The sequence below is a fragment of the Equus quagga genome, unplaced genomic scaffold, assembly GCF_021613505.1.
Source record: "Equus quagga isolate Etosha38 unplaced genomic scaffold, UCLA_HA_Equagga_1.0 146_RagTag, whole genome shotgun sequence".
In the NCBI taxonomy this organism is placed as follows: Eukaryota; Metazoa; Chordata; class Mammalia; order Perissodactyla; family Equidae; genus Equus; species Equus quagga.
Window position 1 is genome coordinate 8,607,935 of NW_025796728.1, and position 23,460 is coordinate 8,631,394.

Genomic DNA, 23,460 nt, shown 5'->3' on the forward strand with positions numbered 1-23,460 from the left:
AAATTTCTCCAATTATTTCAGTTTCTTTAACACATCAACAAACAAATACTAGGAAAAACAAACACTGCATTTCTTTTTTCCACAGTAACTTTTTTTGGGGCGGGGGAGGAGGAAGGAGAATGTAACTCTATTATATGAACCGCTCAAGAATTCCTTCAAGTATTTAGACCCCAATTACTTCATTGCCGCATATTCTGACCCAGAGCACATATTAATGAATAAGTGCACAATTTTAAGTCCATTGAGATTTGAAGGAATAGAAAATGCAATATACACTAAGGAGATAAACCCAGCGACAGGGACTTGGACTGAACGAAGCCTTGGTCCAATTTGGATTTATTTATTTTATTTTTTTTCAGGAAGATTAGCCCTGAGTTAACATCTGCTGCCAATCCTCCTCTTTTTGCTGAGGAAGACTAGCCCTGAGCTAACATCCGTGCCCATCTTCCTCTACTTTATACGTGGCACGCCTGCCACAGCATGCCTTGCCAAGCAGTGCCATGTCCACACCCGGGATCCGAACCGGTGAACCCCGGGTCTCCGAGAAGCGGACCGTGCGCACTTAACCACTGCGCCACCAGGCCGGCCCCCAATTTGGATTTGATTAACAGAAAGTTTCCATGCTTTGCCCTTTTTAACAGAAAAAATAATGTCATTATCTGCTTAGATATTTGCTAGAATTATTTTAATTTAAAAAAATCTATAAAAGATTTGAAATTTTTATGAAAAACAGGGACAGGACCTTTTTCTGCATTGACAATATAAGTTCATTGACTAAAACCGTGACCCAGTTCTAAAAAAATCATGCCTGGCACACAGTAGGAGCTCACAAAACCTTCGTTGAGTGACTTCCACATAACCACCAATTATACGAAAATGCTCCCAAATTTTTCAGAGATATACTCGGGAGCAATCCAAAGCCTTTCCTGGATTTCCTCCACTTGCTTCGATTACCTGGAATGATCCTTGTTGCAGGCCCTTCTGAATTAGGTTTCATTTGCCATCAAGGTTGTCTGGCATCTATTACCAGGTAGAGTTCATTAAATTACACACACAGTAATCATTTGCAGGTTTTTCCTTTTTTTTTCTTTTTAGTCTACTCAAGTTACTTCTCAAAAAAAAGTAAGAAAAATTACCTACAATGAAAGCTAACCTAAAGAATATTTTTTAAAAGACAATTTCAGAAAAGCATCAAAATTTCCTCTGTGGGACCTACCCCTACACCTTATTGCTTACGCCATTAATTGATGTCAACGGGGTGTTCTCCATCTCTGCTAATGTTCTGCTCAACTCTCAGAGGGGAAAGCAGAGAAATACAGCAGTTCCACTTTAAGCTACCACAGCTATAAAATCTACATATGTTACAAATGTCCCCTATACACTGCTGGATTAAACTAGCATCATATACTGAAAAGTTGGGAAGCAAAGAGCTCATTCTATGCCCTACTCCTCACTAAAACTAGAAATGATTTTCTAAGTACCATAAATTAATTTATGGCATAATTTTAAAATAAAAATTTTCCTCCATAATTGTTCCAAGTTCAACATCCTGCAGCCTCTGGACCACCCCTCCCACCACACACAGCCTTGGTCATTATCCTTCTACCAACCGGCTACTTTTATTATTCTTTTTAAAAGTCAGGTTTTTTGCTCTTCCCCTGCCTTTCTACTTGCTCTTCCTCTGGCTTCACTGCCCTACAGATCTTCGCATGGCTGGTTCTTGCTTCCCTTTCATGTCTCAGCCCTCAGCTGAAATGCCACGTCTTCAGAGAGGCTACGCTTGACCACCTCTGGACTGTCACTATCTTTCTTTCTTTTTTTCCAGTTTTATTGAGATATAATTGACACATAACATTGTATAAATTTAAGGGACACATCATGATTTGATATATACATATATTGTGACGGTCACTTTCTTTCACATCATTTATTTTCTTCTCAGCAATTATCATTCTCTGCAATTATCTTTTTTATTTACTCATTTATTTCTCATTTCTTGACACTGGGTGTAAGTTCCATGTGAACAGGGGATGTTGGCTGTCTTGTTCATTCTGGTTCTCTAGTAACCGGAAAGTCTCTGATACATAATAGCTGCTCAGTAAATATTTGCTGAGTAAATAAAGGAAAAATGATAGAGTCATAGGGGAAGGTGATGGAAAAGTATTGCCTAAATAAAATTATAATGCTCAATTCAAGGAAAAACAAAAAAAGGGGAAGAAAATGAGAAGAAGAAATGAAAAAACGGAGACAGATGGAAAGACAAGATAAAGAAGAGAAGGGAAGCATAGGAAAGAGAAAGAGATGCAAAAGGAAGTGGAGAGAAAGGTAAAGAAAAAGGACAGAGAAAAGAATAGGAGTAGGGAAGATGGTCCAGTAATTGGAAAGTGGCTATGTCTGTGTGCCATCTAAGTGACATTTTCCCTTTTAGGTTGCTTTCCCTGCCTTTGAATTAAAGTCCCTTTCTTTAGAAGTTGGTGGAGCCATCTTCTCAGATCTGCGCTGCGCAAGAGTGACCTGTGAGAACAGTCCATTTTATAGATGAAGAGATAGAGCCTAATGCAGCAAAGGAACTTGCCTAGGGTTACAGATCTAAGGAGTCGCAGATCAAGGGCTGGACCCCTGACTTCCTGAAGCCTCGTTTTTTGTAGATAAGCAATAAAGGTGATATGAATCTGAATTTCTAAAACTAATCAGTCTCAGCATTCTCCTAGTTTAGTAACATATTGATTTAAAGTAACTCTAAAAAACAATGAATGCAGCTGCCAACACTATCAAAGTGAACTTTCCTTCACCCTCCAAGCAATGTATGTGTGACTAATTAACATGATGTCACACAGTTACTATTGTTTCTGGTCACTTGTCACCAAGAAGGAACTACGAATGTGAGATGAGGCAGAACTTGCAACAATTTCCTAAAATGAACAATGATTTACAGAGGATTGATTTAGGTACAGTCATAAATGGAGCATGTGATGGCTAAAACGAGGTTTCGGCTGGCTTCCATAGTCAAATATCATAATTTTTAATCCATTATTTTTTGCTCTTAACTAAAATTTTTTCATGAGAAATATTAAAGAATGGCACACTGACAACAGAGAAGTGATTGTATATGATCATGGCCAACTCTCCCTTATTTCCAGTCATGAGCCATAAAATCCAATATAAACTAATTTGATTTCATTCAGTAGTCCCAGTTTTTTCCAAATTATATTTCTCCATCATTTTTTAAGTCAATATTGTCAAATGGTATCAAATTAACAGATCTGAATTTTGGCTTCTCTCCCTTTTCTTTTTGTTCTTCCATGATAAAATGACCCAAAAGTAATCAAAAAAAGAAGTATAGCCAATCTACAGACCCTATCTATGTAATTAATCTTACTGTTAAGGCATATTCATGCCAAATACTGTTTGACTAAATTGGAAAAACTTTTATATGCAATTGGTAGAATCTAAAGAACTTCTAAACTGCAGGAAAGTTACCTCTACCATCTCATAAGGACTTTTCTTCTCATTACCCTGGTCACGAGCTATTTCTTTACAGAGAAGCACATTGCCTTTCCTCTTACTATTACATTCTTTCCCAAGAATTCTTTAGCCTCAAACATGGCTCAGTGAGTAGATACAGTCAACAATAGCCTAATGGCCAATGATCCATCTTCAAAGAACTTGATCACTGACATATATGAGAAAACAGTTACAAATGTAAATGAAGAAGAGATTTCTCCATAATCTATTACCTTCTTTGCATAATAAACAGAGTACAGATCTGTTTACCAAGTTTGTAGTCTTCCAAAAGCCTATTCAAATGCCCAACTGGAGCTAATAAAAGCTTTTTGTCGAAGACAAATAGATTCTCTGAATACTTCTCTCTTGCTTCTTCCTCCCTTAAGTTTCACTTAACATTTTCCTTCTTCTCTTGAAAATTCTAACTCTATATGCATGATTTTTACATTTCAAAAAATTATATTTGAGCAGAATGAAAGCTATACATAGCGGGAAGGCCAATGTATCCTGTTTTGAAAGTTAGATTTTTTACCTTCACATTTTTGTTTTATTAGGCATGCCCAATTCTCTGCCTCTTAAACCTTACAACATCATCACAAAACTGCAAATCAAACCATAAATGGGCTTCCCTTAAACATAAATTGTGCATTACTTACTTGATTGTTACTCTGTTGGACGTATCCTGTAGGTCACTCGGGTCAAAAAGTTGAGATTCTTTAAGACCGAGCTCTTTACAGCCTCTCAAGAATAAGATGATATTGTCCTGAAGGGAAGAAAAGAAATCCAGGTCTATATTATTTTATATTATCTTTATGAACCAGCCCCTCTTCTTTAATAGTTCAAATTAGTGGAGGGATGTCAGTCATCAAGGCAGTGATAGTCAAGTCTAAATCGTGGCTTCTTGCATAATAAAATCATACTTTGTTAGGAAATGCTGGAGTAAACAGACACTTCAAACTTCTAAACCCACAGCTATGCCAAACCCATTTTCTCCTCTTTACCTTCACACATTTGTATACAACTGCAGGTTAAATGCCACTTAAAGCAGAACTTAGCAATTTTAGGGAAATAGTACTCATAAACCAGGTATTCTCCATTGCTTCAAAGTTTTGTCCATGTCTTATTACCTAGAATCTAGTTCAAAATCACTATTTAAAAAAGAGGTTTTACTACCCAAGTGTCAACTTCAACAAGTTTTTCTTTTTAACTGATCTCCTAAAATACATTCTTTATCAGTGGGTTTTGACTGATAATATCTCTTTGTATTATAACCTCTAAGTTGAATTAAATGGGAAGAAAATTCTAGATTTAATTGGAACAGGAAAAAAAAGGAGCAAGGAAACTCTTTGAAAATAATGCAAAAGACTCTCCTCAGAGTGGAAGATTTCCCTAGCAGGTACAAATTTACTTCGAGCTGGCAGAGTAGCAGGCACCACTGACAATTAAGGAAGGTTATGGTCTTCATCTGCTGGGAGCTGTTAAGAACAAACAAATGGCTCTGACAGAGATTGCAAATTGTGGGTCACCCTTTTGGAACTCCAGGATATTAGTCAGTGGGTTTATCAGTTACAAGTCTCTAATTTTCTTCTTCCTAAAAGACTTCCAACATGCTAACTGGCCCCATCAGTTAGTGAAAACTACAGGAAAGGGAAGACAAAGGCTGATCAATGTGAATCCATCCAAATGCCATAAGAAAGATGTTACAAAAGTCTGAAATGATGGTGGTGGTGGCAACTAAATCTTATATTCACTCAAGTACAATTCAACCAAGCAAATAGAAAGCAGAATATTCCCCAGTCACCCAGTATGTAGGCAGGATTCTAAGATGACTCCCAAGAATCCCACCCCACCTCCAGTGTAGACATCCTGTATAATCTGCTCCCCTTGAGTGAGAGTGAAACCTGTGAATGTGATAGGATATCACTCTGTGATTTTGTCACTAACCAGTTGGCTTTGAGGGAATCAAAAGAAAGACTGGGCCTGACCTCATCAGGAGAGTTTTTAAAAGAAGGTGAAGTCAGAGTTCCTGAAGGCCATGAATTCTATAGCTACAAGGAGATGCAGTCAGTCAACAACCATGTGACTTGGAAGAGGCTTGGAGGAAGCTCAAACAGAGCCTCAACCCCCACCAACACCTTGACTTCAGCCCTGTGAGACCCTACAGAGAACTCAGTCATGCCATGTCTGGACTCTGATCTATAGAAACTAGGGTTATTAACTGGGTGTTGACTTATGACACTAAATTTATAGTAATTTTTTATGCGGCAATAAAAAATTAATATACCCAAGCTCAAAACAACAAGAGCAATAGCAATAAATTTTGATGTAGTCCTTATTATATGTCAAGAATTCTTCCGAGAGCTTTACATATATTAACTCATGTAATCCCTGCACAATCTTACGAGGTAGGTACTACTATTATCCTCATGTCAGAGATGAGCATCTGAGGCACAGAACAATTAAGCATCTTTTTTTTTAAAGATTGGCACCTGAGCTAACAACTGTTACCAATCTTCTTCTTTTTGTCTTCTCCCCAAAGCCCCCAAGTACATGGTTGTATAGTCTAGTTGTGAGTGCCTCTGGTTGTGCTATGTGAGACGTGGCCTCAGCATGGCCTGACGAGCGGTGCCATGTCTGAGCCTGGGATCCGAACTGGCGAAACCCTGAGCCTCTGAAGCGGAGCGCGCACGAACTTAACCACTTGGCGGCGGGGCCGGTCCCCAGAACAATTAAGCATCTTGCTCAAGGTAACACAGTCAGCAAAGGATGGAGGTGCAAAACAACATGGCATATGTGAGGAACTCAAGCATCAAATCTAAGGTCAGCACCAAAAGAAGACGATGCTATGGAGTCAGGGGCTGATCACAGAGGGCCTTGAAGGCCATGGAAGGCAGGCCATGAAAGTCACAGAGGGGCTGTCATCTGAGAAATGACGCCCACTCTGAAGGAGAGTAGATTGCTGGGGGTAGAAGTAGATTGTTGGGCAGAGGTGGACAGTGTGCAGGAAGGACGTAAGAAGAACAAGAAAGGAGACAGGGAAACCAAGGAGGAGATATTATGACCTCACTTTTCCCCCTCACTAGTGGGTGGCCCAACCTAGAAAGTTTTCTTTCCTGTGTCTTTCCTGTATCCCTGATTTTTTCAGTGGGTAAGATGTGCCATCATTCACAAGACCTGCGTCATCAACAAGACCTCTTGTTGACTGACAATGAGCTGGTCATAGTCTGAAGTCACCCTCGTCAATCTCTCCTGCAACTACTTTGCATGTTTTTAAATTATCAAATTTCTCCTTGGAGTTTTTATATTTTCCCTCCAACCTGCAGAGTTTTACAGTTTTCTGCTTTCTCGGCAACACATTTTTCATCAATAACTTTGTCCAAGGGGAAAAAGAAAAGGAAAGCAAGGGAAGAAAAAAGGGGTGAAAATATATTGAGTTCTTTTGACAGGACCCAGATTTTCTGCTTGCATGTTGATCATCCTGTTACTAAATTTAAATATAATATCTTTCCTTTTAAAAAGTTATTTTTGTCCCAACATTTCAGTTGTTTGAAATAGATGTTTTAGATTCATTTCCAATCCTTTTTTCACTTAATTTTTTTTTTTTTAAAGATTTTATTTTTTCCTTTTTCTCCCCAAAGCCCCCCGGTACACAGTTGTGTATTCTTCGTTGTGGGTTCTTCTAGTTGTGGCATGTGGGACGCTGCCTCAGCGTGGTCTGATGAGCAGTACCATGTCCACGCCCAGGATTCGAACTAACGAAACACTGGGCCGCCTGCAGCGGAGCGCGCGAACTTAACCACTCGGCCACGGGGCCAGCCCCTTTTTTCACTTAATTTTATCACTCAAACATATCTATTTAACACTGAACTTAGCTATGCCAATCATGGTGGTCCTACTAGCTTCCAGATCTATTCTAGCCTCACAAAACTTGTCTTAGTACCCAGGCCTCAAAATCAGGCCACACCACTTCCCAGAGACAGCAACACCAAGGGCCCCTTCTCCTTGGAACTTCGCTTTCCTTCCTGTCAGTGGAAGAAGCAGTCCTAATGTGAGGAGCACATATGGGTGTTTGTTTGGTTTGTTTACATACAAATAATTGGTTAGAAAAAAGTAGAGAAGAAAGGAAAGAACAAAAGTCAGTACCTAATTTATTACTATTAGCATATTTATGAGTGCATATTGAAATAAAAATTGCTACAGTAAGGTTTTGCTGGGAAAATATATTGCCAATATGAGAATCAACTTAAAGCTACTACTGAATTCTTTTTAAAAAAGTTTTGTTTTTTTTAACTTTACTATTCTTAAATCAAGAAAGTAGGTTAAAGATCATTGAAGGCTTTAGATATCAGAAGACTATTTTGGTGAATTATGTGGGATGTTTTGAAATATACACTAAACATTCGTAGCTTACATTCATGGAGCATTCACCACGTGCCTGGTCTGTTCTAAGCATGTACATAAGCGATCTCTTTTATTCTCAAAACAGCCATAGGCAGCAAGTACTGTTATTGCCTCCACTTTCAGATGAGCAGTTGAGGCACAGAGAGGTTAGGTTCCAAACTCAGTCACCCAGCTACAAGTCTGCTTCCCAATTAACTCCACACAGCAGGAGGAAAAGAGGTTTCTCCAGGTGTGAAAGATCTAGGTCTGAAAGGAGCCAATTCCTTTCCCACCTCTCCAAGTTTCTAGCTGTCTTATTCCTATTCTGCCTTCCTGAAATCTCACTTTTAATTCTTTTTTTTCTTGCCTTTTCTCTTTCTTTGTGATTTTTTCCTTCTTTCCTTCCTTCCTCCCACCAGCACACAAATAGACATACACACATACCCTCTGTGATTACTCGTCTCTGAGACTCTCAAAGGCACCACTGGCTCTAGCCCTTGATCAGTCTTGAAGGCAACACATTCAAAAAAGTGTGCATCCCTCACCTGCAATTCCATATTTGGGGAATAGTAAACAAGCCTTTAAACTCGTTAATAAGGCAACCCCAAACCAAAGACAGCAACTAGTACAGATGTCCAGGTGAGCCTTTTCTAGGGCATGCGACCATCTTTCCAGTCGGCCTGTGAGCTCTGAGGGCTTCCTGCCCAGAGGAAAGCAAAGGATGGGTCCTGGCACTCTCCAGGAATCACTTGGGACCACAGTAAAAGAACCGGTCCTGTGACCACCATGTAGTCCCATAAGAGGCGCGTGACCCAGATTCTCAAGAAAGGCCAGGAGGTGCTCTTCTCGTTTGCATTCGCAGATGTGCCCTTGAGCACGACACTATAATCAGCACACAGACTGCAAACACAAAAGAGTTGTGTTGCCACCAGGCTGAACCACTTGGGCTGGGAGATTTAAATAACTGCAGGTCTCCTTCCAGCTCCTTGTTGCAACCTAATGATGCTGGAGGGGAGCCAGACCCCAGTCAGGAGAAAAGCCAGAAGGAAGAAGCCCCCAGCCAAGAGCTAACAGTAGGTAGAGTGAGGGAAGGCCTGTGCCTTTAATTACATAAAATGCATCCTGCAAGTTCCCATCTGCCTGACTCTTCTTGCTGAGATTTCTGCATATTTATAATTCCAAGCAAAACTCTCATCTTAGTGTTTTAACTTCAGAAGCCAAGCAGCGTCTCAGTCCCGAGGAGAAGATGTGGGAGACACTGATTTACAACAGTGACCATTATATTTAGTTCTAACTAACGTAGTATTACAAACCCAGTAAGACTTAGAAAGAGTTCAAAAGAAGTTTTTAAAGGGCTCTTCAAAAAAGTCAATGTCAGGAAAAAACAAAAATTGGACATTAAAGAGACATGATGACCAAATGCAATGTATGACCTTTGATTGGATCCTAGATGTTGGATGATAACACTGAATGAGTGTTAATTTTCTTAGATAGGATGACGATGATATTGCGATTATATGAGAGAATGCTTTTATTTTTAAGTGAACGTATGAATTATTTAGGGACAAGTTATCATAATGTCTGTAACATATTTTCACATTGTTCAGGAAAAAAAATTGTGTGTGTATATGTGCATGCATGTGCGAGAGAGAGAATGTCTGCCGGTTGTGGAGAGAGAGACAAAACAAATATGGGAAAATATTAACAACTAGTGAATCCAGTTGGCAAACTTGTTCTATAAAGAGACAGATAGTAAATACAGCCTTGTGGGCCTAAGGTGGTCTCTGTCAAAATGACTCAACTCTGTCATTGTAGCCAAACAGTACCTAATGAATGGGAGTGTCTGTCTTCCTACACACTTTCTTTACAAAGCAGGCATTGGGTTGGCTTTGGCCCACAGGCTGTAGTCTGCCACTCCTGTTCTAAGTGAAGGGCATTCAGGTATTCACTACGCCATTCTTTGCACTTTTCTGTACATTTAAAATTTTTCCCAAAAAAGTTTGGAGAAAAGGTTTCTAAATTTGTAAAACTGTATTCAACTACATAGGGTTGTCACTTCACTGGCAAAACCAATTTCATAGAATACAGGGAAAAAATAACCATCACCTTAGAGACAACTATTGCAAAGCCACTGAAGTGAATGCTCAAGTGCTACTGATGGAAAGTTACCATTTCTGCCAAACTGGAAAGTACTGTAACGTGAGTCTCCATTCAACACAGATGCATAACATAAAGTTCCTCAAAGAGTCCATTTTGTGCTAGACTAATATTAATATATACATTTACACTGCTTTTTTTTTTTTGTAACTACCATGCATTAACTCCTCCTTGTTCTTGGCTCCATGGTTTCCCATTTCGTTAATTTGTGGGCCTGCCCTGAGTATGAAAACATTCCGCAGGGGCCCCGATTGGGGCCCGAGCTTTCCGGCCTTGCCCAGGCCTCTTCTCTGAAGAAGGCCTTATACTTTGCTCCCTTCCCTTCTCACTTCAAAGGCAAGATGAAAGGATGGTCCAGGACGATCTCCACCTCCACAATGTAGCAGTGTCCCGGCACATAGTAGGTACTCATTGAATATTTAAAACAAGTACTATATTGTAGGTACTTACAACAATGACAAAAACAACAAAATTGCCTATCCTCATGGAGCTGACATTCTAGTAGATGAAATAATGACTTACAACAAAAGTATCTTATCTGCGGATTAATTTTCATTATCCATCAAATTAGCTAGATTTGTTCAAGATATACATAAACAGAGCTCTGACTTCAAATAAGACAATGGAAATGAGAGAAGAACAAATGTATCAAGGAACATAGCATAATAGCCTTCGAGGCAGAAGGACTCCAGTCAGAATCCTAGCCTCATCATTTATTCGCTATGTGGCCTTGGGCATAGCTCCTAACGCTTCTGATCGTTGAATTTCTAATTTGTAAGCTGGGGGAATGCCATCAACCTTACAGGGATGTCAGAATTACAGAAAATATATGTTAAGCACATTCAGCCCAGTGTCTGGCACCTTCTGAGCACTCATTATATAGAAGTTATTATTATGATATTCTTGTCAACTCAGGTCAAGGGACCAGAAAAGGTGAGATACAGAACAGTTTACCCATCCGTGAAAAACAGACACAGTGTATATTTAGAGCCCTTGCCAGTTACATGGGAGACGGTAAAAAAAACCAAAGTGGTTCCTGCTCTTGTTGTTTAGTTACTGTTATTAACTGGCAACTTGGCACTTTTATACAGGCAGCCTCAAACTTAGGCACAAGCTATGTAGCAAAAGTTCCTTTATGAGATAGCTGCTCATAAGTCATCATTTGTAATTATCCCACAGAAATAGTCCTTGTGTGATGGTTCCCAGTTCAGGTCAGAAAAGCCTACTTAATCCAAAATGTACCTGAAGGAGACTACTGATTATATATCGAACCTAACCACAGAGCTAAAAACATTTCAGTGGGAAACATTCACAAATGTCAGGCAAAAGTCCCTCTTGGCTGTAGTCTGATCCAGGATTTCAGAGGCCATAGAGTAGGCTTCCTTAGCCCAAGGCAGTACCATGGGAGGGAGGGGCAGGAGTGAGAGGGGAGAAGGGTGGGCCAGCAGCTCATTCCAGTGTAGCCCCCTGAGGCACACCACAGCCTCACGCAGGCCCTTCTCTCCTTCTAGTCTTCAGAAGGCAAGCAAGGGCCTACCGGCTACCTTTTCCTTTCTCTAGCTGTCATGTCCAACTGGAAAGGGGTTTTTCTCTTCCCTTGATCCACTGCGGAGCAGCGTGCAACTTTCTCTGAGGAGGGCATCCAGCGTTTACTGGTTCTCTAGGGAAACCAGACAGGTACTGAGAAGCCCTCTCCCTCTGACCAGTCTCCTTGGCTGTATTTCCTTTCCAGCCAGGAGGCAAAGGGAAACATGATGGTGGATTTGGAGTTCACAGAAGAGGAAAGTAATGCTCATCTTCACTTGAAAGTAATGGGTTTCAAGTGAACCACACACTGCCAGGTATTTACAATATAATATATAGAAAGCATGCACACAACTTTCAGTTTCTACAAATTAAAAGACTAGGTGGAAATATCAAGATGTAAACTAGAATTACCTCTGGTGAATTTATTAATTTAATACATTTTCTAACATAAATATTTGCCTTAAAATCTTAATAAGGAATCATGGTATCTCAGAAAGATTTGCAAGGATATGAGAGAAGACCCAGGTCTGCTTGGAAAATCAATAGCTAACACTAATGCTACTTTTCTGTCCTACCTATAAGGCTTTTTTTTTTTAATACGGTTTTTGTTAGCTTTTCTATATTTGAATCAAACTCCCTTTAACAGAAATGCATTTATGAAATTTTGAATTTAAGGAATACATTGCCAAAATTTCTCCAGGAACTTACCCCACAATTACTAGAATTTGGGGATTTCCTGTACCTGCCCTGTGTTCACGGCTGCTGTCCCAGCCTGTACGGGTTCCAGCCAAGCTCAGGGAACTGGCCGATGCCCAGCAACGATCAGCTCTCGCCAGACTTGCAATGCATTTATATTTGCCGGGAGCACTTAATGAGAATACCAGGCCTTCCATTGAGAGGAAAGAGCAGCCTATTCTGCCTGGGGGAGTTCTGGGGAGGTTTGACCCAGAAAGAGGCAGCTGGGTGGCTGCTTGAAGAAGAAGAAAGAAGTTTACAGATGGGAAATGAGGAGAAGCACAGCAGGTTGCACAGAGGGAATGAAAGACTGAGGAGGGCAAGAACGTTACAAAAAAGTAAGCTTGAGGAGTTGTGAGAGGCCTCCCTAGCATCTGGACTATTCTCTAGGCAGTGGGGAATCAAGGCCAGTTGATGAGGACAGAAGGAATCCTGGGATTTGACCTTTATTTTAGGAGAATATGTAGTGTGGCAGTGGGAGAGATCCACCGAGTAGAGGAGAGGGGTCATTTAGGAGATTACTACAAGAGCTCAGGGAGAGATGTGGAAAGCGTGAACTCACCCAGAAGCAGTAAGAGCTGAAAAAAGGGAGAGGCTGCAAGCACTCCTCATTGGCTTGGCCGTTGGGCGGATTTGGGAGTAGATGACGAAGGAAAGGAGGGGTTTGTGGTGATGCTGAGGTTCTTAGCCATCGAGATCATCTTAAGGAATGGAGGAAGGGGAGATTTGTGAGGAATGGAAATATTAAGTTTGGAACAGTCTATATTCAAAGAGCCACAGCTCATCGGGAGCTTATCTTTGGGTCTGGAGCTCAGAAGTGAGGCCCGGGCAGAATACGCAGGTTTGGAAGACAGCAGGATGTGCATAAAGCAGAAGTAGGGGAGAGTATGATATTGCCCAGGATAGTTTAGACAGAACAAGTGAGTCTAAAACAGTACCGTCAAGAACGCCTACATTCAAAGGATGGTGAGAGGAGGGGAGCTACTTGTGCCTGAGGAGAAGCAAATGAGAGCAGAAGGAGAACCAGACAAGACTTCCAGGGAAGCCAAATGAGAGCACTGTTCAGGGAGCACCATGTGTCCAGCGCCAGATGCTGCAACATCACATCTAGGATCTCAGCTCTTCCACTTACTGGCTGACTAACCTTGAGCAAGTTGCTTACGTGGTGTCTGCCTCAGTTTTCTGTTCTAAAAGCCCAAATCTTTATAATGGCCTACAAGGCCCCGCAAGATCTGCTGCCCACTACCTCTGACTCCATCTCCATCACTCCCTCTCCTTGCAGCCAGGCACAACTCCTTTCTGGTCCTCAACTATGCCAGGTAGGTCCCTGGCAGGGCCTGTGCACTGCTGTTTTCTTACCCAGATGTTACCTAGATATTATCTAGAACAATCTCTGGCATGTAATAAGTAAACATTCAATAAATATGCCATGGAATGGATGAATGAGTGAATGACCTTAAAAATGAGGATATTCATAATATCACAGGGCTATCACATGGGGTTAAGTATAAAAATATATATAAAGTGCTTAGAATAGAACAGTGTTTGGCATAATAAACGTTTTCCATTATGATACTTATTTCTATTAGGATGAAAATTATTAAGTCATCAACGAATGGATTTTCTGATTAGAAGGATACTACTGACTTGTGGGAGAATTTCAGTGGAATGACAGAGTAAAAACCAGATTGTAGAAAGTTAAGAAGTCAGTGTAGAATAAAAACAATGGATAAGAGACACTTTTGGGAAGTTCAGCAGAGAAGAGATTATGAGACAAGGTGTGATGGGTCAGAGGAAGGCTGCAGGTGAGGAGAAACAGTGCCCTGCTTGTTCTGGAGCCCCCAGCCCCTCCCAGACCACTGATGTTATCACCCTCGTGAGCAATCCTCATTTCATTTGAGGTTTGAGCCATCAGTTCTTCACCATGATGATGTTCCATCCTACTCATTATTTCTGTCACGATCATGGAGGACTCTGGCACCAGGCTCATCACTTAATACAGTCAACATTCTAGGTGACTTTGAATTCTACATGGGTAACCAGTTCAACAACCTGGCTTTACACTTCTTTGACGGCTTCAATTCCAATAATTTTTATTTAGACATTCCATTTCAGGATCATACTCATCACCCACACCTGCCCTGTGGAATCTGTGGCCTTAGTCTCTCTCCTCCCAGGTTTCTCATTCCTTCTCTCCCATAACACCTGCTCTTTCATTTTCAGACTCTGTCCTTTTCTCTCAGTCCATTTCCCTCTCCCCTCATTGCCTTATTTCCTTTAGGATCCAGTGTAGTCCAATGTGACTATGCAACTACTACACTGCCTGCATCTTCAACATCCCCACCTCTCTGTCTTTCTAATGGGGAGCAGGGACTAGGAAAAGGAAAATAGCACAGGTGGAACAGTTAGCCTTGGAAATGACCCTGGAGGCTAACCCAACTATCTCTTGTCTCTACTTGAGGAGGGATCAGGTATGCCCAATCCTCATGTTTCTACATGGAGGAAGAATGCTCCTGGCCCCTCACTCTTCCTCCCCTAGGTTGGTTTGCGAGAAGGAATGGGGCATGCTCAGCTCAGCCAACTGGATTTCCTCTCCATGGAAGATAGCTGGTCTGTAGGACACATGCATCCTGTCTGTCTCTACCATGAGTTAAGGGGCCTCTCTCTGTGGGGGAGGCCTGTGGTTATCCAGCTGTGCCAGGAATGGGTGGATAAATTTGTTTAATTCAGGAGTGAGGATTAGCAAAGCCACTTGGCTGCAGCTCTAAACCCATGCTCTCCTATTTGTTTCATGAGAAGTAAAGCTGATATTTTGATCTCTATCTAACTCCTGTGTTTATGTCTCAGCTGGGAAAGGAAGAGCAGAGTATTATTTACTGATTATCCTAAATCTCTAACACTCTGCTCCTGATGCTACTGGAAATATTCATGCTGTTATTAGGTCTGGAACTGCTACAAATTTATAAGCTCCCACCTCAGTGGGCCCCTTGGATCCACTCGGCAATCCTTCTGGGAATCCCTGGTCAGCCCCTCTCCCAATCCTTGCAGAAGTCTTTACCAGCCTCCTCTGCCGTGCCTTTACCTTCTTCTCCATCAATAGATAGACGGCATTAGCCCCCAAGAGTTAAGTCCCTTCACTTCACCCACCCCAAGTTCCACACCTAAAAACTTTTTTTAAAAAAAGGAATGAAAGTTGGATATTTTAAGGCATTTGAAAACAACTTGTTAACATTTTTTCAGCAATGGGAGAAAAATGTGAGTCTGCATCAGAATGAAAATCAAACAGCCAGAGGTTACGCTATATTAATTTTTGTTCAATTTTTTAATTTATTCAAAAATATTTATCGCATACTTATTGTATGAAAGTCAATGTGCTAAGTGCTTTGGGCAGGAAGGGGTCATGGTGAGAGTTGAGACTCTGATTTGCAAGTGAGAACCGCAGAAGGAAATAGGCATATATTGGATTACAGAGCGCAGGACAACCCAGCCACAGGGGGGTGGGGATGCAGCTGACCCTTTGAAACAACTGGAAACCAGGGTCTTTGGTATCTGGAACCTGGAATTGCTTCACTTCTTGTCTGCTCGCGCTGCATGCTGGCTTATTTGCTTTTGCTGCATGCAGGTTTCCTCCACATGGATCCCCCAGCTCCCAAGTTTCATACATGAAGCTTGTCACCCCCTGAAAGGACTAACTCTCTTCTTCACTCACAATTCAAAAAAATCCCAGGAAAAGGAAGGGACCCTTATTGGCCTGCCTAGGGTGAGGTTGTCTCCCACAGTGACTAATGGGATGGGGTACAAGACATCATGAATCATTTTACTTAATGGGGGGGGCAGAGTAGGGGTCAGAACAGCTTCCAAAACAAGGAGAATGCGATTCCCTAGGAAGGGGGCCCAGGGCAGACAAAACTAGCAACATTGGCTTCCTTCACAAAAGTGGGCCAGATGTGGCTTTTTCTCTCAAACTCCTTATACAGTAGAATACAGAATTACTACTACCATTTTTAGCATTCTAAATATAAGTGATCCAATTTAATTTTCCTTTAAAGGTGTTCTTTTGAAAGACTCTACATATTTAGCTGTAATGCTGCCTCAGTTTCTCAAAGTTAACAGGACTGATGCCAAAGAGGACTAACCACAAAATGAAGCAAGCATAATTACTTAACTAACTCTCTTGGAAGAGCTTTTTCAAGCACAATTCATCGCCAATACAGAAGTCAGCGCCTGGCTTTTCTTCTCTCAGGGGATTATTGAAATAGAGTGCTCACCCCCCAAAGCACCAGCACTTTGATTTCTCTCTCTTTCTGGATTCCAGATTCATGACCATCTACAGCTTCTCCTCTCAGGGACTCGACATTCAAGCCTACTTGAGGGTCAATACAACAGTGCTCTCTCAGGAGAACGGGCATTCCAGCCTATTGGGAAAACTGTCTAGATTCTAAGGCCTCTATCCCTCCAAAAAAAATTACCATACTATTCCCCAAACTACTCAGACTAACCCTAAAACTCAACATAAATGCTATTATGTTATGTTGCCAGACTGTTTTCCAGCATAAGTCACTAATTGCATTTTGCGAATTGAATGAAAAATAGCTTTTAGTTATGTTAGAATAAAACTGCTTAAACCATCTATCATGTGTCACTAAACAATGCTCATATATTTCACATTAATATATACCGTTAGCATTTCTCAGAGCAGTGACAGTCAAACTATGGTCCATGCACTCCTATGGGTTTGGTACTGGTCCATGATGCGATAAACACAGAATTAAAAATGAGTATTTAGAGACTGTTATAACAATTTGGTATTCTAACCACATCCAAGTGTGTAATCAATGGACGCATCTCATTGAACAGGGACTACACCATTTGGATGTTGTCCAACCTGCATATTGTATGAACTGTGTAGTTAATTGCACTAAAATCACATAGCCCAAATTGAATTAGAAAGTAAAAAAACAAAAACAACAACAAAATGCAAATCAAAACTACAATGAGACACCATTTTATACCAAGTAGAATGGCTATTTGAGAGAAAAAACATGAAAAATAGCAATTTTGGCAAGGATGTGGAGAAACTAGAACCCTTGAGCATTGCTGGTGGGAATCTTAAATGGTTTAGCTTCTGTGGAAAAGAGTTTGGCAGTTCCTCAAAAAGCGAAACACAGAATTACAATATGATGTAGCAATTCTACTTCTAAGTATATACCCCAAAGAACTGAGAGCAGGAACTCAAAGAGATACTTATACACCAACGTTCATACTCCCAACAGCCAAAAGGTGGAAACAAACCAAACCATCTATCATCAACACATGAATGATACAGAAAATGTGGACTATCCATACAAATGGAATATTATTCAACCTTAAAAAGGAGGGAATTCTGACATGTGCTGCAGTGTGGATGAACCTTGAAGACACTGCTAAATGAAATAAGCCAGACATAAAAGGACAAATACTGTATGATTCCACTTATATGAGGTACTTAGAATAGGCAAGTAGAGACAGAAAGCAGGACGGAGGTTTTCTAGGGGCACGGGGTTCCGAGGAAGGGGGAGTTACTATGTATTGGGTACAGAATTTCATTTCGGGATGATGAAAAAGTCCTGAGAATGGATAGGGATGATGATTGCAACAACATTGTTAATGTACTTAACGCCACTGAATTGTACATCTATAAATGGTTAAAATAGTAAATTTTATATTTTTTATGTTTTACCATAATAAAAGTGCAAACCAAACCAACAACAATCAAACTTGTTCTTCCTTACCCTACTTTAAGAATCCTTGTTCTAGAGTATATGTCTTAGGGGGCTCTGGATCAAATACAATTTGAAAAAAGCTGCATAACATACCCTGTACTTAGAGTTCACAATGGCTAGACTAACAGTTCTGAGAAATTCCTTACTAGGAAACTCTTCATTTTAACTCAGCATTTCCCAAACTTACCGGACTTCAGAATCCTTTTTCCATCATACACCTTTTAATATCTCACGAAACAATTTAAGAAAGGCTGAGCCAGATCAACTACTGAAACACGGTTTATACTCTCACATCGTACACTAATAGGAGGGAAATAGTCGTCACACTTAGGTTGTGGCCCATAACCTGCAACTGTCAACCTTTGGTTACAACCTCCAATAGGTTCCTACACTGGCAGTGCCAACCCCGAAGCCATGCCAGGCTAACCAGAGTCAAACAGCCAGACTCTGGTTCATCTCTGCATCCTTCAAGCTTCACAAGAAGGTACACTTCACCCTTGTCTTTATAGGGCTGCAAGTTAAAACGACGATTTACTAGTTAGGGGTGACCTCAGGAACAAAGTACTTCATAGTTTAGGTCAGACATGTGGATGACATTAGAAAAAGAAACAGGCTTTTAGAAGGCAAATAAGTGTGCAAAGAAGGAGCCATACGATAGATCTAAATACCATTACCCCTATCATATTTTAGAGGTCACAACCTCTCTACCGAGAAGGTGAAAAAGCCAGCAAGAAAGGAAATACCACAAAGTAAAAAACCAAAATCAACCTTCGCACTCATCAACATAGACCATGGCCTGAAGTAAGTTTAGTATTTAACATTTTTGGCTGGAGAAAAGTTCACTTAAAATGCTGCTGATATTAAAACGTATGTGAAAAGGAAGACGAGGTATGTGGAGCAGGAATTCGAAGCAAAAATGAGAAATCTGGTGAAAACATCACCACCACTCCTTTCATTCTTTCAAGTTTATCAGGTTCTTAACCCAAGTCAGGGCCGCCTTCACTATTCCAAATTTTTTCTATGTAATTCGAAAAAGGTGTGGAGAAAAGATTGTCTTCAAATAACTCTAGATTCTCGACTTTGTAATCATGCACAAGTGGAAACCACATTTCATCTTCAAGGAACATTTTTTTAAAAGTATATTCAAAATAATAAATTTTCCATGGATACCGGTTTCCTCTTTCCAAGTTAGCATTTGGCCTAATTTATACAATAAATCTAATGGGCAAGTGAGCTCTCACGAATAGCACCTAGCACATTCTTGGCATCTAAAAAGAGTTAACACATTGCATATGCTGTTCATGTTCACAAAACAAGATATCAAGGAAAAAAAAACCACTGAGGGGGAGGTGAAGGCAGGGAGCATGGGAATGTAGAGGGCCACCAATGTGGCTGTGAAAGATCTTCTCCTGCCCACTTGGGGTTTTGAAGGTGTATCCATGGGGCTGGAACCAAAGGGCAAAAATACTGAGACCCTATAAGGTGTTTTGGGCTTTGTTATTTCTACCACATTTAATTCTAGCAACCTAGCTCTAAGTGTGCCCACCTTAACAGAGGTGAAGAAAGATGATGTTTAAAATAAGTTTACTTAAGTTACTATTTAAGGAGTAGAATTTCAGTTTGGGATGATGACAAAGTTCTGGAGATGGATCGTGGTGATGGTTGCACAGTAATGTCTCACGAAGATTTAATTTAATGTAATTGAATTGTACACTTAAAAATGGTGAAAATGGGGCCGGCCTGGCGGCACAGCAGTTAAGGTCACACGTTCCGCTTCGGTGGCCAGGGGTTTGCCGGTTCGGATCCCAGATGCGGATGTGGCACTGCTTGTCAAGCCATGCTGTGGCAGGCGTCCCACATATAAAGTAGAGGAAGATGGGCACCGATGTTAGCTCCAGGCCAGTCTTCCTCAGCAAAAAGAGGAAGATTGGCAGCAGATGTTAGCTCAGGGCTAATCTTCCTCCAAAAAGAAAAAAATGGTTAAAATGGCAAATTTTATGTTATCTATATTTTACCACAAAAAAATAAATAAATAAATTCAGTAACTTCCCAAGGTTATACAGGGTGTTCATGAAAAAGCTAAGTCTGACTCAAAGCCCATACTCTCAAAAGTAATAAAGATGATTGTGATAATTATAAATAGCAGCAGCAGCTTCTTGAGGGCTTACTTTGTGTCAAACACTACTCTAAGCAATTTATGTATATTTACATACTTAATCCTCACAACAACGCTTTGAGGTAGGTACTATTATTATTGCTGTTTTCCGGACGAGAAAGTGAAGTACAGAAAGGTAACATAGCTTCCTCAAGGGCACACAGCTAATAAATGGTATAATCAGGAATCAAATCCAGGCAGTCTGACCCCAGAGCCCCTGCTACTTGCCACTTCACTGCCCTGCCTCCTGGTATATAAATTTACACAGCATATAAAGACATAAACCTCATTAGTTTCAAGATGATGCACAAATCAAAAATGTCAATAGGTTATAAATAATGTTTAGATGAGTTAATAAATGTCTGTTCACACCTAGTCTCCAAGGAGGATATTCTAAAGATGGCTTAAATATCACCTTCTAAAAGGTCCCATGTGTCTCTGGGCCACGCTCCCTCGGCATTGCCTGAACCACGACAGTAGTACCACGCATACTCAGCTTTGTATTATGGTTAGAACCTGTGACTTACTTCTCCATTATACCATGAGTTATGATGCATGAATTCATACTCAGGTATGCCCCCACTATTTTAGGATTAGCACTATGGCTAGTACAATACTTGTCTTCACTAAGTTTTTCTTAATTCAGTTGGAATCGTTTAAATAATATTGTTACTATCTGTTCTTTAAAGGTTACTTCTGTAACCATCTGGTTCTGGAGTCTTTTTCAATGGTAACTCTTTAATTACCTTTCTAGTCTCTTCTAAGGTCATTGGTATTGTCAGGGTTTCCACTGCTCCTTGGAGTCAATTTTGATCATTTATATTTTGCTAAGGAATCATCCTTTTTTGCTGGTTTTCAAACCTCTTACCACAGGTTTGTTTATACAAATCTCAAAATGATTTCAATTTACCTTATATCTATTGTTTTGCTTTTTCTTTTCTTTTTCTTCGTCTTGTATTCTTTTGCTATCTTGTTTTTCCTTAAGTGGGCTTGCAAGGATTTATCTATTTTATTGGTCTTTCCAAAGAACTAGCTTTTGGATTTACTTATCTATTCTTCTATCCCTTTAATTTCAGCTCTTATCTTTATTAATTAACTCCCTTTTACTAGTTTTTTAGCTTTATTTTGTTCTTCTTTATTTCCTAAGCTGAGTAATAAGCGGCTCTATTTTTTTAATTCCTTAATAAAGAATAAAACATTTCCTCTGAGTACAGCTTTCACTGTGCTTAGGTGTTTTAACAACAAAATGTTCTTTTTTCATTTCTTTCCCAGTAACTTTAACTTCCTCTTTGGTTTCTTTTTTGACCCCAGGGTTATCAAGGAGTGTATTTAATAATTTGCAAGTGGATAAGGTTTTTAAAATTGCCATCTTGCTTTTTCTTTCTATTCCCATTGCATCATAATCAGAGTACGCCGTACTAAATCTCTCTCCTTTCTTGGAGCTTTTGAAGTCTTTCTTTTGTGGTCACGTCCATGATTCAGGGGGAGGGGGATGGCGTTAAATGTGCCATGGACTTTTATCTGTCTATTTTTATCTATTGACTATGATCTTTGAAAGTTAACATGAAATTCATTCACTTAACAATTGTTCTACAGGACACCTAGTATGATATGGTGAGAAAAAGCAGGAGATTTGGAATCTAAAAATCCTGTCTCCTCCCTAAATAGGCCTGGGTCTCAGTTACTTGATCTATAAAAAGGAAATCACGCTTACCTGCCTCACAACGTTACCAGTGAGAAAATTAAATGGGCCTGCTGTTGCTCTTCCTTCCTACGAAGCGCCTTCCTGAAAGTTCGAGTTAGCTATTGAAACACTGCCCTTAAAAAGCAGCTCTCTGAAGCCCTGGTAGGCACCAGGAAAGCCTCCAAATGGAGACTGCTTCTCGTCAGGCACCTCAGACCACACAGTGTGGACACACGGCTGCATGTACGTTACACACGCCCTTGTATGTTACACATGCCCGAGAGGATACGAGAGAAAGACAGTCATCCCAAACCAAGTGTCCTTTGAAGCAGCTGAGTGTTTTAGTTTCCTTAAAACCGTGTGAGTGTGCGGTGGGGGGAGGAGCAGGAGGACATGGAGCAATTTTGCTTTTATACTCAGCACTGCAGAGAATATTTTTGAAACTAAAGACTGACTGAGAAGGACATCAAAAGAGTTTGATTTGTTTGATGTTTGAACTCATATACACGATGCAGATAACTGCTGGATTAATGATGACCGTCTGTACACCAGATGGACTGTGCGGCTATGTCAAGACATCTGACTCAGCGCCATTTGAAAAGCAGATTAAGGTAAAACCATCCTAACACAAATGACTCCCCCAGCTCGTGTACAAGGGTACAACATCCTATTGTTAGTTAGAATAATTCAGCAAACTACAATTAGCTTTTAAGACTTCTCCTGCCTGTGTCAATCCCACCGTGTGAGAATCAGAAGTGGCGATATAATTACCCCCAGTCAATTTCTGCGACTGGACAAGACTCAGGGCAGGCAATACGATGTGGGGAAAAGCCCTGACACTGAGAGGTATACAGTGGGGTAGAACATAGCAGTCGGCCTGCAGACTTACATAAGCATTTCAGATTCGATATTTCTAAAAGCAGCTTTTAATCTGAGAACGTTGACAAGCAAAAAGGAAAAAAAAAAAATTAAGCATAACCCTATCCTCCCAAACATTCTTTTTTGTCCCACTAAAAAATATTTTATTTTTCTTTTGTTAGCTTTCATTCATAAGAAATACAAATGGCCAATAAATATGTGAGGGGAAATTTTACCTACTTAAAAAAAATTTTAATGCAAATTAAAACAACAGCATTAAAACAGTTTTACCCATCAGGTTGGCCAAAATGAAAACAAATGACGAGATCCCTTGCTGGGGAAGGTATGAAGTTGGCAGTGTCATGTTCAGCTAGCAACAGTGTAAATGAGTTCTATGCTATCTTTCAGAAGAGCCGTTTAGAAATAAGTGCCAAAAGCCTTAGGATTTTGCATTTCTTGGATTCAGCAAACCACCTTTTAGGAATCTGTTCTAAAGACACAAACATGGATCATTCACAAAGAGTTCTGTAAAAGAATGTCCACTGCAACATTGTTTAAAATGAAAATCTGGAAACGACATAAATGTTCAACAACAGGGGATTGCTTTAATAGAAATGCGGCATATACTTATGTTGGTGTATACTTATGTTAGGCATTAAAATGATGTGAAGAATCCATGCAGTTTAATTCTGAGGTCC

General features: G+C 40.3%; 1 protein-coding gene across 4 annotated transcripts in view; it reads right to left on the reverse strand.

Moving 5' to 3' along the window:
• Nucleotides 1–23,460, reverse strand: part of LOC124232944 (LIM and calponin homology domains-containing protein 1) — a 311,710-nt gene that overhangs the window by 95,765 nt on the left and 192,485 nt on the right. For all 4 annotated transcript variants that reach the window (XM_046649899.1, XM_046649900.1, XM_046649902.1 and 1 more), the window contains one exon: nt 4,161–4,267. In XM_046649899.1, the coding sequence (XP_046505855.1) occupies nt 4,161–4,267 (107 nt within the window). The remainder of the gene's footprint in view (nt 1–4,160; nt 4,268–23,460) is intronic.